Raw genomic sequence first — 15,674 nt, 5'->3', positions numbered from 1 at the left:
TCAAATTGCAACAGAAAAGGAAAGATTCTTAAGCCTTTCCTGAGTGGAGGGGTACAAATCAATTCACTGGATGTAGGAGGGGACAGTGGCTGATGTCTTTGTGAAAATACAGTCAGGGGGGTGGGGGGAAGGCATTTCTGTTTTCTGAATATTGTTAAATAAGACAGAACTATCTTCCTGAAAAAGCTGAAGCTTGTGTTTGTTTCTGGAAGATGAAAAATGAAGAGTCTTAACTACTATGTAATTTCTTCAGTTTTAGTGGAACAAATTAATAAGAAGTTAGCATGCAGAGCATAAAAGCCCATTTAATCTACTGTTACGCTATTACAGAGCACATCAGAGAATGGGGCTAGACACCCTGTAGACCAGTGGTTCTCAACCTTTCTCGATTTGAGGCATCCCTGCCTAGACTCGAGGCACCCCTCTGAAAACGTCAGCACTTAGTTTTGAGCCTTTTTTTTGGACTGTAGAAAAATACTAGAGCAATTCTTCTGTTGCACAGAACTCAGACTACACCAGGTCAGAACATTTTTAATATTATGGATTCCTGTATGAAAACTGATTTTTGTCTCATGAATCATGTTTGCACACCTAATGGTGCTAACACTGGGTACACACGGGTGGTACATTTAGATCAGTGGTCTCCAACCTTTTTAAGGAGGAGATCACCTTTGGCATTTAAAAGCAACCCAAGATCTACTGTGTGCCGCCTCCTCCCTCCCCTCTCCCCCCCCCCTCCCCCGGGGGAGGGAAGGGTGGGCACAGATCAAGGCAGAGCAAAAAAAAATTATTTGAGGGCACACTTCCCCAGCAGGTAAGTCCCACCTGGCTGGGGCTTCACTCAACTTACCCCTGCTCCTGCCTCTATCCCCACTGGGGCCCCACTTAACTTACTCCCTGCTCCTGCCTCTATCCCACTGTCCCTCACCGCAGGGGCCTTGATCTAGCCCCCGCCTCTTCCCTCCCCTACAGACTGACCTGCTAGGCTGGGGTGCATGCATGCGGGCACTTAGCCCCCGACCCCAGCCTTGGATCGACTCCAGGAGGCTCCAAAATCTACCACAAGAGGCTCCAAGATCTACTGGTGGATCGAGATTGACTGGTTGGTTACCACTGATTTAGATTGATCTAAACAGGGTTAGGTTTATGTAAATGGCTGATCATGCAGGTGTTCAGGAGATTTCATTCATTCCAAAAAAGGTGCCCCAATCTAAATTAATGCATCTCCTGAGGTGGACTAATTTATATTGAGAAAGAGTTAACCCAGTCTAGGAAAGGGTTAACCTAATGTCCTGACTACCGCTATCCCTTTGCAGTGCTAACTGCTAATCCCACCTCCCCCTACCTGAGCAATGCCTCCCCATAGACCTGGAAGCCCTTCCCCTGACATGCCAAACCCTCCCTCCCCCTGGCAGACCTGCTAGCCCCCCTGCTCTCACCTGCCCCTTCCCTTACTTCAAGTTACTTGCATTGAGCCACCCACTCTGCTCCCAGCAAATGTGGCTTGTGAAAAGTCTGAGTAGTTTTGTTGGTGGAAAGGCAATGTGCCTAAGGCATGGTCTGAGCATTTCTGATGGATGTACCCTTGGAATAGTTATAGCAAGAGCTCATCTTGCAGAATAAGCTGCAGAAGTGTTTCCCCTGGTGATGTATAACTCTAACTCCCATCCCAGAGTAGCTGCCTTATCCCTCGTATATATATTTTTTTTTCCTGTCTAATATTTTCATTATGTACATGGGAATGATTGGTGATCTCATCTTTTATAAAAATATCAAATGTCTCATCGTTTTTTTATTTAATTCCTATTGTGTTGTTTCTTGTTTGGATGGTTTTTGTTTGCCTTCTGTTTTTTTTTTCTCCCATCAGGACTGCCTTGTGGCAGTGAGTTCCACTGGGTATTTTTTTCCTATTTACTATTTGCACTGTGGCAGAACCCCTGCACTAGGTACCATATAAATATAACAAAAAAGTGGATTTTAACATATAAATAATAAGACTAGAAGCAACAAAGGGATCCAAAAAAGTTTAGGGAATACAGTGTAACAATAGTATTATACTAAGCCTGAAAGGCAGTGGTCAATTATGCTTTGCATGGGGAATAAAAGTGTTTTATTTTATCAGTATCCAATTTATTGCCTTTTATTTTCATGGCTTTTTTTTCCCCGGTTTTATAATAACCTCTATGTAGACTGGCCACTAGAGGGGGAACGGATACACACTTTGCAAGCATGATACATAAATAGCTCTTCTCTCTCTCCCCCTCTTTCTCTCTCCGGTCTCTCTCTATATAGAAACTTTCCCTGTCTCATCATTTTAGTCACCAGTAGCTTAACCCCATCTGTTATCTTCTTTTCTGAGATGGGAGGAGCAGAACTGAAGACAGTATTGCAAGTGAGGACATACCACTGACACATACATATATGCATATAAGCATTATAATATATGTTAAGTTATCTGTGCATCTTTAAATGTTGTTACCCTTATTTTGGCCACGCTAACCAGAGATTTTCATTGAGCTTTGCAAAATGATGCACAGGTCCTTTTATAGAACTATTACCGATAATTTCAAAGTCAGTAGTGTGGATACGTACAATTTCCTTACTCCCTCCCATGTGCATGTGACATTGCATTTGACAACACTGCACTGTGATAATTTTACCTATTCCCATGCCTTGTTAAAGCTTCTTTACAAAAGATTGCAGTCTTTACTGCTTTGAACTAACCTGAATATTTTGTCACTTGAAAGTTGTACCACTTTTCTGGTCATTCTCGTTTCCAGATCATTGACAGGAAAAGTTTTCAACTAGCAATGATCATGCCCCAGTTCAGCCTCATAGGCTATGATACTGCCACTGCTACTAAACAACACCGGTCCTAACACTGAACGTTAGGACGCTTCGCTGTTAACCTTGTTTGCTGTGTTTGAAACTGTTTATTCTTGCTCTTGGACTGCTTTGTAATCTATGACAGTATGCTACCTCTCACTTAATGACTATTTCATTTCATAAACGGCTTCTCCTGAAGGACCTTATCAAAAGTTGGGTTTTTTTTAAGTTCAAATCTATTAGAGGTTCTTTTACCTATCACTACGCTGCTTGCATAAAAAGAACAGGTGCTATTTTTCTGTCTGTTGGCACTATAGCTAATTGTAGTGCAAGGTTGCATATTTTCCATTAAATTAGCCAATTTATTCATAAGTCTATTTAGAATGGTTTTTATATATGCTGTGCAGGCCTTGGGTAGTTGTCACTGCAAAGCTATTTGTTCATTTTAAATCCTCTTTTTCTGTTACCCAAATTGCTGACAGTGCTTCATATTTATTCCTTGGACTGAAGAGGTCTGGGATAGATGTGAATTTGCGGATTCGTATTAGGGTTGGTCATCCTGGCCTTATTCACTTAGCTCTTCAGTTGGGAATTGTCATTAACAGCTGCGGTATCAGTTTCTACATTGCTAATGAACAGTGACAGGTTAGGGCCAGGTTGGTCTATGAAACAAGAAAAGAAGACCAGAAAAAAAGAAAGGGTTAAAAAAAAAAAGTAAGTAAATTAGGATGAAGTTTTAAGGATATGCCCTAATACTCTCCTAAAAAGAATCTAATAAAAGGTCCACCTTTTGGGGTGGAGACAGCTCAGCTATTCATCAGATCAGGTCAGCTGTGTTTTATGCCACAACACCCCTAGGAAGAGTCCAATGATGTAGAAACAGGGCAGCTCCACTGGGTTGCAAGCCACCAAACAAGATAATTCCCTTCATAGTTCAACTTCAAATAACCTATTTTTTTCCTTGACTATTTATATCTTTCTGTTATCCTTGTCCCATGTGAGCTTTCTCCTTATTTCCCTATGAGCTTCCCTCCCCTGCCAAATCCGTTTTTACTGGTCATCAAGTTACATGCCTGGTTTTTTTTTTTTCCTCTCTTATGCATGGACAGTCCTATTTGTATGACATTATTGGGTATTAGAGAGCCATTAGCTCGCAGCAGCCCCGTTAACCTTAGTATGCCTTCATTCCCGGCACACCACAATCCCCTCAATATAAATCTCCTTTTTTGGTCTTATAAATTGCTGTAATCAAGGAAATAAATAAAGGAATGTGTGGGCATGACTTCAGAAGAAACACAGTAGGTGTCTACATTAGGATGGATGCCTGCAAAAGAGTACCAATATTTTATCTTGCAGGAAGCAAATTCTGGTCTTATTACATGTATATTAAATAGCATGAAGACACAACCTTCTGCATCAGACAGATTGGAACAGGGTAGCTCTATGGGTTTTAAAAGTAGGAAAATATTAGTTAGGTCCTTAAGGCTGACCTCAAGGAGTTGTGGTTTCCTCTGTGCCAATACTGATTGCTTTCTGCTTTTAATGATGTGTTTGGGTGGATGTCATGTCCCCTGATGTGTGCCATCCCCTTAATGGACACCCATCATGTTCTGCATCTTTTTTGGGATGGCTAATCTGCTGGGGGCATCGTCCACTTCTGTCAGTCAACCGTCTCAAGTGAATTTACTTCCTCAATATTGCTGTGCATAGTTTACCTGTTAGCGGTGAATCCAGTATGGATTTGAACAAACTGCTACAAGTCTGAGCAGTCCCACAAACGCTCTTTGTTTGGTTGTCCCGTATTAAGTAGGGTCACTTTAATTCCTGCTACCCATTACCTTTCTCTGTACCATTTCCTTATTTTGGGTTAAGTAATCTTTGGGGGATGAGGTCTTCCCGTTACCTTTTCATCTTACTTCTGATAGGAATAGGAGACATATTATATTTCTGTCATCTTTGCCAGTTTTCTGGCCTTTTTGGACAAGTTTACGCTGCACTGTGTCTCCTTTGGCATTCCTTCCCCTATTGATATAAAATCAGGTTTTAAAAAAAATGCATGCAATGTATTGGATTGTTATCATTCTGCAGTGAGCTAATCCAAATGTCATTAAAACACCTGGATGAATAGTACGGGCCACTGTTACTGTGGTGACTTATAAGGGAAGCAGAAATGCCTCGTATTAAGGTTTGAGATCATGGATCTGAGCTGCTGCAGCTGCTGGAGTAAAGGAACGGTGTCCAATACAATATGACATTTACATGAAGTTGAGGTACACGTTTGACATTCAGTGGCCTCTTTAGCACAGGATTGAGAACCTTTTAGCAGCAGCCTCAAATTTATGTTTGCTGTTGGAAAATTGCTTTGGGAAATGATCTGGATCAGAGAAGTAAATTTTCTGTCAAGATAAACTTTAGTAGCGAGCCAAGTTTTTTAAAAAAAAGCAAATCCCTAGGTGTTTTATCTCATTTTTATTAACATTCTTTAATATTTACCAGAGTCTCTGTTAGCAAGCCAAACTGTCAGCAGAAGCATTGAACTACAGAGACAGATTCAGGTTTACTCTAGAGGGCTTACTTTAGCTCTAGTCTTGCAAACAGGAACCATTGATAGCAGATGTGCTTCAAAGAGCTGGCAGCTGCTGAAAGAATAAAAACCTCTGGAATCCAATAACTGGGCACTATCCTTGCAGTTTAGTGTTGGATTTTCAGATCCCCCCTGCCCTTTTTGATTCTCATGCTGCTTTATAATTTCTGGGAATGAAAATACACAGGGGAAAAAAAATAGGGGAAATAAAAATAGAGCAGGCTTAAAACAAACAGAAGGAAGGTCTGTGCTTCATAAAACTGTTTCTAATCCGAATCCCACGTCTATTAGCAAGTTGTCTGCCTGCACCTCTTGCTAACCATCAGAGCACCGGAGTGTATGCTACAATGAGTCTTTTTCTTGGCTTCCTTGAATACCTTAATTGGATTACCCTTTCCACCGTCCATTTAATACACTCGGGCATATTTCTTATCAGAGACGTTATTTAACAAACAAGATGAGGTCCTTTATTAAAGTGCTGCAATAGCTACTGGCAGTTACTAGAAAGGAGAATGATATGCCGTGAGAGGAGCAGAGCAAAAAGTGTAGCAGTTGGAGATACAGGTTGTGCGACTAATGATGCCACCCAATCATAAGATAAAATCATCTGCATTAAAGATGGAGACTAGATAACACTGCAGTTTGGTACTCACCTGCCACTTTTAGTTTCTGGGATTCATCTCTTGACTTATGTTGAAGGTGGAAATGGTCACAATTGCATAGCCCTATACCTCCCTTGGTGATACCTGCTTTGCACGGCTAGGATCTGGACAGTATTCCTAGCTTGGACCACTGCCAGTCATCCCTCTTTTCCAGAAGCACTGAGACTCACATATATTTCTGTAAAGTAAACGTTGGTTCTTTACCTCTCTCATGCATACCTGCTACACATTTGAACTCAGAATCCATTCATGGCAATGTGCTGCATTTAAGTAGATCCCTCCCCACCATGTTGGTTTTCCCGCTTTCTTCTTGACTTTGAAATTACAGTGATAGGAATGATCAGGACTAAAGAGGAAACATAAGTAGAGCAATTGGTCTAAGGACTAATTAATTGTGTCTGAATGCCAGCAAGTTACATTATCTTTATAATAATAATAATAATAATAATAAAATGCTTTGCTTGCAGAGTAATATGGATTTCCCTGCAAACACATTTACTGGAAAGCAGACACATTGCAATAAAATTACAGTGCTCCTCAGCATTCAGTTGGGATCCTTACAGCCACCCACCCAATTACAATTGTGGTCTTGCCAGCACAAACTAGGTTGTAGCTTTGTTTCATTATTTTTTGTGGACATCCTCTTTTTATTTTATTTTATTTTATTTTTCTTGACAACTTGAGAAGTGCACAACACTTACCCCCTTTCTTTTATCATGTCTTTCTGCTGTAGCAAACTATGGTGGACAGTCCACAAGGGTCTTTGCAGGGTTTGGATTGGTTGATTTTTATTTAATGAATACTCCAGATGGCTGTTTTTAAGAGCTGAATGATTGTGTTGCATGTCTGAAAGGTTAACCTTTTAGAGTAGTGGCATTTCCCCCACTGCCAGCCACATTCAGGCTTGGGAAGGTATGCATGAATGTCCAGAATAACGCGATGGTAAACCTGTTGACACTAGGCGGGTCTGGACAGGTCATGAATCTTAAAAGAGCAATTGATAACAATACACGGGAAAATAACTAATATGTTTGTAGTAATAGTTGTCACCACAGCTGCTGAACATGAGAGATATTGCATACAGTTCATGCAAGAATTGTTGAGTCTTAGCTGCAAATATGAGGCTGATTAAAGTGCTGGGAAATCAAACTGTTTGGGGTATGAGTATTTCAATGTCTAGATGCTCTCTACAGCTAAGAAGTCCAACCAACAAAGATCCAGGAGGTTCATGATGTTGGAAGTCAGGTACCACAGTTCTAGAAAGGCAATAGTGTTGTATTTCTTGGTTTGGACTCCCTTAAAAATGGGACATACATATAGGAACATGCATGTGGGTGGGTGTGTAATAGAGTGTGTGTACCTGGGGGACAGTCTTGGACTCCCTGTGTTTTGTCTGCCACGACTTTAGCACAAAACGTAAAATCACTGAAAAAAAAATCTGTCTTACCTTGTATGCCTGTTTAGCCCCTCTGCCTTTCCACCTAGTCTTCTCTCTCCTTTCATTATGTCCCCACATTCTTCCTTTCTATCCTGCTATACAGCAAATCTACATTTTCCGTAGCACCCTCTTTTAGCAGAGCCCTCTCATCTCTGCGTACACATTCTGCATAACTCTCCTTTCTCCACCCACCTCAGCCTTGGATTATTCATTGCTAGTCCTGCTTTTTCATGTTTTCTTTTAACCTGATTTAGTCCTCCTTACTTCAGTCTTTTTTTTCCCCTTGTCTTGTCTCTTTCTCCTTTCCCTCATTTCCTCCTCCTTTTTTTTTTTAATTTGAATACATTTTAGCACTAGCAATAAGCTTGCTAATTAAATACTGCTTCCCATTTGCTTTTCTGAATGCCATCTGATATAACTGTTCTTTTTCTTAATTCGGTAAATCCTTTTGCTACCAAAGTAAAATGAGACCAGGGGAAAAAAAAAAAAAGGAAAAGAAACATATTTAGTACATCTGGAAAGCAAATGCTAAGCTTTTTTTTTTTTTTATCAGAACTGAAGAAAATGATCCAATATATGCATTTCAAGGTCCCTCAGTACCCTGACCATAAAACGTTACAAGATGCATTAAACTGTACACGGTATGCTTAGGTATCATTAATGACCTTTCCTCAACAGAAATAAGCAAGGAAATTGAGAGTACTATCTGGGATCTCATCATCACTTTAAATTTTGGTGCCTAAATTTTGGTGCACATATGGTATAACAGATCACCCACTTTGTATAGACTCCTGCAGTACCTAAGCTCAATGGGTAAAGGATGGAGCTTACAGTTTGAAGACAGAATTTCTTTGTATTTATATATTCAGCCCAGAAACAGAATATAGTACAGTAGCATGGATTCTCTGATTTCATATCACTTTTTTGCAGTAGTACAGGAATGAAGAGAGGGGGAAGAAAAACAGGAAGAAAAATAATTCATCCCTCATATACATTCAGAGCATACACAGCAACAGTCCCTTCATTACTGGGTCCACTGTGAGTGTGCATTGAGGTTTGGAGCAAGAGACTTTATATTAAGGATCCATAACACTGATCGTGTATTAACAAGCCTCATAAAAGGTAGTTTTCATGCTTGCCTTCCACCATGCCTTCTAGTTGAAAATGCAGAGAAGAATAGCTTTTGCTGATTCCCTGGGTGTTCAAAGGGAGATTGAGTTTTACTGAGTGGAAGATAAAAAGGGCATTTATAACCCTTTGACCTCCCCCAAAGTATCTACCAAATAAGAAAGTGTGTGTCAAATTTATCTCAGGACTATATTTTTGCAGCCATGTCAAAGATTTCAGAAAAGGGGCCCACAATTGAAACACTGGCATCTTTCTGGGCAGTTAGGTGAATCTGATACCTGAAAGGTATGATGACAAGTTAGAGCTTTTTTTCCCCCCTGCAATTGCTATATGTATGCTATAAATGTAGTAGGGTGGAAACACACCAATGCAAGCTGCCTGGAAGCAGGATGGAAATAGCTGGATTGATGTTAGCTGGATTGAAGCACAAGAAATGCTTTGTCTTTGCATTTGAAATATTCATGTGTTTCTCACATTAAGTTTCATAACAGATGTGAGCAGTCTGTAGAATACCACCGTGGCATGGTACAGCATCACTGTGATGGCAAGGGGCCATAATAGCAGTTAGTAGAGACCCTGAAAGGATACACACAGGTGTCCTTTGGGAGCCTGACATACTTGTCTCGTGATTGTATGACTCTCATTTGTCTGTTTAGAAAGGGATAGTTTGTAAAGTTGGTCTTTTTCAATATTTGAAAGTTTAATAAATGCCATCCTGCGTATAGTGAGACCATCCATCATCCTGCTATGGGAAGCAAGTCAGTGGTAGTCACTACTCTTCTTTAGGGGAAATGGCAGCAGTAAATAATGAGATTAACTCTTGCTGTAAAAGTGCTGCACCTTTTAACAATCAGATTCGCCGGTTTTAGTTTGCTTAAACTGTCAATGCAAGATGCATGAAGCAACGCAAGGTGAATAAATCACAAAGGTGGAATTGCTCAAGTCTCTCAAAACCTCGTTGGATATTGCTAACACTAACAGACAGCCTGAATAATTCTGGAGGAGTGTGCAGTCACTTGTGTGCAAGAAAACGCAGCAGACACGCATGCTAAAAATACAAAGAAATACAACCACGAGATGTATGTTTGTCTGCATCCGTTTTGCAATGGGTTTTACAGTTACCAAAACACCAAGCACATAAATGAACTCTCTAGAAAAAAAATGATTATACCAACACTCTTTTTATAGCAACAGGGATCACTGAGGAAGTCAAGTCAGTTGAATGTGTTTTTACATATATCGATAGCACTTAGCATTCATGGTGTAGTCTTTGACTCATTCCAGTAACTGGTTTAAACCGATCTCTGTGTGTGGGATGACGGTGCTACATTTGGATTTGAGGAATGTGTGGCAGTGTTCAAAGTTTGAGAGCCAGATGCTTCAGCCCTTCCGTAGGAACCTCCCCCCCACCATTGCACTCAGTGGTTTTCATGAGTAAAGAATATAAGTTGTGGCCTTGAATTAACTCTGAGGGAGTATATGCTCTTAAAATGAGCAAACTTGAAAACAAGCAAGGGATGCTTTCCTGTTACCATCACTGCTGGACTCATTTATGTATACTGAGCCACTGGTGTCAATGGGAGTTTTGCCATTGGCTACCGTGGTGAAAGGATCAGGTTTGACACGTCATGGCACAGAAAGAGAAATGCACTTTTGCTCACAAACGAGCTATAATGATGTTAGCAAATATTGAAACAGTGGGCAGATTATAGGTGCTTTCCAAATAAAAGTATTGCATGTTAGGTTTAAAATTTGCAGTGAAGAAAAAAAAAACAACCCCCACAACAAAACCAAAATCCTGTGCCAATGCAGAATATCTTGGGTTTTACTTAGAGTAGTCTCCCTTAATCAAAAAATGTGGTTACAACATGTCAGCATCCTGTATATCCTTAATGTGAGATGTGGATTTGTAAAATGTAAAATTTTCCCAAGTAGAGGGGGAAAAAAAATAAGTTTGAGCTGTCTTAAGGAGGTGCTCATCTAACACAGAAAAAAATCATGTATGAAACGATTAGCTAAGATGAAGATGGTATAATCAGCTACTTTTTCAGAACAACATGGATTGATTCATGCTTGGTCTACATTTACAGGCGTGGTTTCGCCTGTTAAGGGTGATGCTACCTCTACCCCTTTTTTAACAGCTAAGTTGCCATATAAGAATGTGCTTCTTCTGGGGCATTTTCTGCTGTTGATGGTAAGCCCAGCATGAAGAAATATGTACAAAGTATATAAATTTTACAAAATCCTTCACGTGTAACAGTTTATTAGAATGGTATGCTATATAAAGGAAATTTCAGAAGATGCACTGCTGGATGCTAGAAAAAACATAACAGCCTCATTTTCATCGACACGAGTGGAGTTGTTCAAAAGAGCAATCAGTAGGTTGGTCACATACTGGCGTGAAAAATCCCAAATACAGGAAAAGCAAGCATTTAGAGAAGGGCAGTAAAAGAAAGCAGCAGTGGGACTCTGCACGAACAACTATGTGCATATCAGTACTGTCTGTGTCAAGAATTAGTGGGAGAGGGATCATACACTATTTTTTTCTTCCCTCTGCACATATTTTTGGAGGAGAGGTTGTTTGTGAAAGATGCCCTACGATGGACGTGAACGACAGGCTAGGCATTCACAGCAAGAACAGGTTTTTCTAAGTTTGCTATAGTACCAGAAGTCTGCTCTAATCCCCCTCTGCCTAAGGTGGCTGCAGTATTACACCCAAGGTTTTACTCTTGAAACACACAGAGCTTTCACTACTGAAAATTGGATGGCTGCCTCCTCAGTCCTTTCATCACTGCTCTACAGTGCACACAACAATGGTTTCTTTGCTTTTAGCATATTGCACAAGAGCAGGGAAGTGGGAAATGCTAGGAGATTTAGAGTAAAGCCCTTAAAAATATTTCTTTGAAAGGAAAATGATAAAGTAGCACTTTTTTTTATTTTTTAGGCAGTGTTTCAGTATTATTCTTTTTTTTAGGAGACTGCAATGTGGTTCATTTAGATACGGAACGTACTAATGAGCTATGCTGCATTTTTGTGGTTCTCAAAGCAACTTCCAAGTGAGCTGTCTTTAAAAATCCTCAGAAATATTCCCCTAGTGACACGGTTGGGACTTCAGCCTTTCTCAGGGGCATCGGCCCCTTCTTCTAGTGATACAGTCCCAGGTAGCGCATTTAACAAAAATATAATTTCAGTGTCATGCTTTTTTTTTTTTTGTTTTAATCTTCAGCATCATGATATAAGTGAATGTGTCATAATTACAATGTGAAGCCAGCTGGTGAATGTTACTCGCTCTGTTTTATGTGGCTTCCTTGCTGCTAGCCTTCCCATTTCAACACTGTATACGAAGAGGAGAGAGGTTAAACTGTTGCATTTTGTATACAGGGAGCAATTCATGTAATATACACCAGTCTGTAAAAACTGTAAATGCTATTTTTTTTTTATTTTAAACAGATTGGTTTTGTTTTTTGTTTTTGTTTTTTTAGTTTACAAAAATCAATAATTGGTACCTTTTTTTTACACTCTCAGATTCCTGAATATTGACAGATCTTCAAAGGGAGTATTACCATATGAAATTTCAAGATTGACTGTCCTGAAGATTTTTAAGACACAATAAAGCTAAAATATCAAGTCTTTTTTTAGACAGATCCTCGTACAATTTCAGCAAAGAAGTGCATCAGAAATCATCAGAAAAGCACATTAAACCCCCCATCCAACTGTCTCTCTGCCCATTGTTATTTGGTTGCACACTGTTTAGATCCCCAATGAAAGTCACACCTCGCATTCCCTTGCTGGCTGCTGGTGACAGGAACAAGATCCATATTCATTAATGATCACCAGGGCTCCTTCAATGTGGTTGGGTTTGTAATCAACATAATACTCCTGGGCCGACATGGCAGCCATTTGATGCATGGTCTGTTTCTGCTTCTGCTTTCTGCGCTGTGTCACAAAGCACTGTCTTAGTTGCCTTAGGCTGGCTGGGAAACACTTCCATGACACATACAACACTAAAACCACTATGAGAAAAGAGAAAATCAGCGCCATGGTCCCTGTCACCACCTTGTGAATCTGCACAGCATTCTCAGTGTTTTCACTGGGCATAGTTACGGTTATGGCATCTGTCGTTCTTTCCCCTTCGGTATCCTGCACGTCGTATATTGTCGTGGCAGGGCTATAACTCAGCACTTGGTCACTGTTGTTTGTTACTGCCGAGAAGGTGTTAACACTTGTTGGGTCTGCTGCGTCTTCGCACAAGTGAAAAGCATACACTGCATCTAAAACATCCTCGCCCTGCGCGTACTCAGGGGTGGCACAGAGCAGGTTGCTGTCGTAGCGACCCTTGAAGTTGCTCAGCCAGGAGGCCAAGGCGCAAACGTTGCGGCTGCAGTCCCAGGTGTTTGCAGAAAGGCTGATGCTAGTGAGTGATTTCCAGGAGTTGAGGATTCTCGGGTCGATGTAGGTTAGCCGGTTGGAGTCCAGCTGCAGTGATTGGAGGTGAGGTATGCTTTCAAAAACATGAGGCTCCATGTATTCAATCTCATTGCCAGAGAGATCCATTTTCTCGAGTTTCCATATCCAGTCCAAGGTATTAACTACAATAGTGACTTTATTCCTTCGGAGGCAGAGAGAATGCAGCGATATGAGCCTTGGAAAGTGGGCAAAATTCACCTTCACCAAATCATTGTGCTCGAGGTGCAGTTCAGTGAGTTTAAACAAGCCTGCAAAAGAGTTTCGAGCCAGGCTTTTCAACTGATTGTATCCTATGTCTAGAAACTTCAGACTGCGACAGTCCTGGAAAATTCTCACTGGCACAAACTTGATGGCGTTTGACCGCATGTGCAAAGTTGTTAGTTTTCTCAGTCCGTGAAACAGGTCTGGTTCCAAAGACTGCAGGTTATTATATGATAAATCCACACTGCGCAAGTTTGGCATGGGTCGGAAAGTGGTGTTGGGCAGTTGGGTGATTTTGTTGGAACTCAGGGTGAGTTCTTTAACTCTCCGCAATTTTTGAAAGGCATTCCCCTCCACTGAGCAAATGTGATTGTGATCCAGATAGAGCCACGTGAGCTGCATTAACCCTGTGAACTGTCCATCATGCAGCTCTGAAAGGCTGTTGTACCGCAGAGACAAGCCCATCATGCCCGACAGGTTGCGAGGCATCTCTGTAAGATTCAGTGATTCACAGTACAAAAGCCTGCCCTCACACCGACATAGCTGTGGACACCCACTATTCACGGCTGGAAGCATTTTAAAAAAGATACCCAGCGTACACAATATCAACCCTGGGGGCTTCCTCAGCAGCCAGTTTAAACAGAGACCAATAAGAAGGAAATCCATTAGCAAGAATATTTCCAAATAGGCTCGAGAATGTCCATTGAATCTTTTTCAAATTCTACATCATATTTTATTTAAAGGGGGAAAAAAAGACACAGAGCCAAACATTTCACTTTACAGCATGCAGAGGCTGTGCAGCATTAAAGTTCACAGGCATTCAAAGGTAAAAGGATAGTGATTATGTTCATGTTAAATGCTGCAACAAAGAAAAGAAATCTTTCTTCATGAAAGAATTTAATTAAAAAGTGTCTTACCCACCCTTTTCCAGAGAGTGACAACCTCCATTCAGTTGCTTCCTTTGTGTTTGGACTAATTATATGCAGAGCTAAAAAAGACCCCTCTGTGCTACAAATTCAGTCCCTTTCAATGTTGTGCAAAGCTGGCAAGCTCACAATGTCTTACTTTGCTTCTGCTCAAAGAGCTGAAGGGTTGTCCAGCTAGCTTTTTAGCTGACTTCTAGGACCTGCAAGTTTCAGAACTATGTGCATGAGCTTGATCTTCTCCTTCTCCCTCTGTCCTTTTCTCTGCGGTTAATACTGTGGCGTGAAAAAAACTCCAAACTCTGTCCTAACGACTCCACAGGATTTGACAATCTGTTTAATGTCCATCATTGGAAACGACCATTGACCGGCACAACCTTTACTCCATAGAGAAATTCATTCACTGACCGGCTAAGGATAGCTTTATTTCCCATTCTTTGTTCGGTTTGCTTGTTAGGTGATGCTTAGAGCAGAGAGAGAGACAGCGAGAATCCCTTCCCTTCAGCTGAGCAGTATGTTGCTAGAGCATGCAGAGGCACCTAGTGCTCACTGAGTGTCGTAGGCTACTCATGATTCTACGCCTGCACTGTGCATCTCAGACATGGGCAGATTGAAAAGGGGTGGGCATAAAACCAACATTTTAGTGAACCAGTAAAGTAATATATGTTCTTTGATGAAATGGAAAATACTTTAAGCCTATCTCTCCATTTCTCTCTCTCTCTCTCTCCCACACACACACACACACACACACACACTCACACACACACACACACACCATCATCATCAGCAAGGCATTTCTAAGTAGGAAGCTATACAATTATATTTCTTCCCCCCCCCCCTTTGTTTAAACTGTCTGAATACATACGGCATATAAGGATTAGATCGGGAGTGTGGCGGGGGAGGGGGAATTTGCCTTCTTATTTGGAGGGTGAGCATAGAAAAAAATATCGTCTTGGTTGTCTTTCTAGATTTGAAAAGCAGAATCCGATCCCCAGAACGATTTCCCGGGAACGTGTTTTCATTCGGACCCTCTCTAAACGGCGCTTGCTTGGGAATGCTGTGCATTCTCTCTCAGAAATGCAGTCGGAGCTCTGTAAATATGAATGTCTATATTCATACACGCTTTAATTACATTTGGCTCTTTACCGCCCTGCATATTTTTTTTATACGTACAGCACATGCTTTTCCTAATGGCTTTTTTTTTTTTTTTTGCAGTATAGGCTATGGCATACAAAACTATTATTCTTGCAGCATAAAGAATGCTGTGCTTTTTGAATGAAGTCAGCCTGAGGGTTACCCCATCAGTGTGTCTGTGGTGGGGGAGAGAGAGGGGGTTTAGAACCCAATTAGGTTAATAAGTTGTCCAAATTGTTCCATGCAGCAAGAAATCCTTGCCTGCTATTTTTTTTTTTTTTTTTTTTTTTTGTAACCCGTTAGCTATAGCA

The 15,674-nt window shown here is 40.8% G+C and overlaps 2 protein-coding genes and 1 pseudogene across 5 annotated transcripts in view; 1 reads left to right on the top strand and 2 right to left on the bottom strand.

Annotated features, from left to right (window-relative positions):
• Positions 1–15,674, top strand: part of CTNNA2 (catenin alpha 2) — an 862,138-nt gene that overhangs the window by 585,667 nt on the left and 260,797 nt on the right. The window lies entirely within an intron of this gene.
• LOC112549292 lies at positions 2,738–2,865 on the bottom strand (annotated as a pseudogene).
• Positions 12,407–13,972, bottom strand: LRRTM1 (leucine rich repeat transmembrane neuronal 1). Its single transcript, XM_006018009.1, has one exon. The coding sequence runs from the start codon at positions 13,970–13,972 to the stop codon at positions 12,407–12,409; it is 1,566 nt and encodes a 521-aa protein (XP_006018071.1).

The sequence above is a fragment of the Alligator sinensis genome, unplaced genomic scaffold (assembly GCF_000455745.1).
Source record: "Alligator sinensis unplaced genomic scaffold, ASM45574v1 scaffold23_1, whole genome shotgun sequence".
Taxonomy (NCBI): domain Eukaryota; kingdom Metazoa; phylum Chordata; order Crocodylia; family Alligatoridae; genus Alligator; species Alligator sinensis.
This window is presented reverse-complemented; position numbering and strand designations above follow the sequence as displayed.

Bases quoted from the DNA above. Each gene is read 5' to 3' on its own strand.
- LRRTM1 (XM_006018009.1), bottom strand. From the start codon at position 13,972: ATGGATTTCCTTCTTATTGGTCTCTGTTTAAACTGGCTGCTGAGGAAG.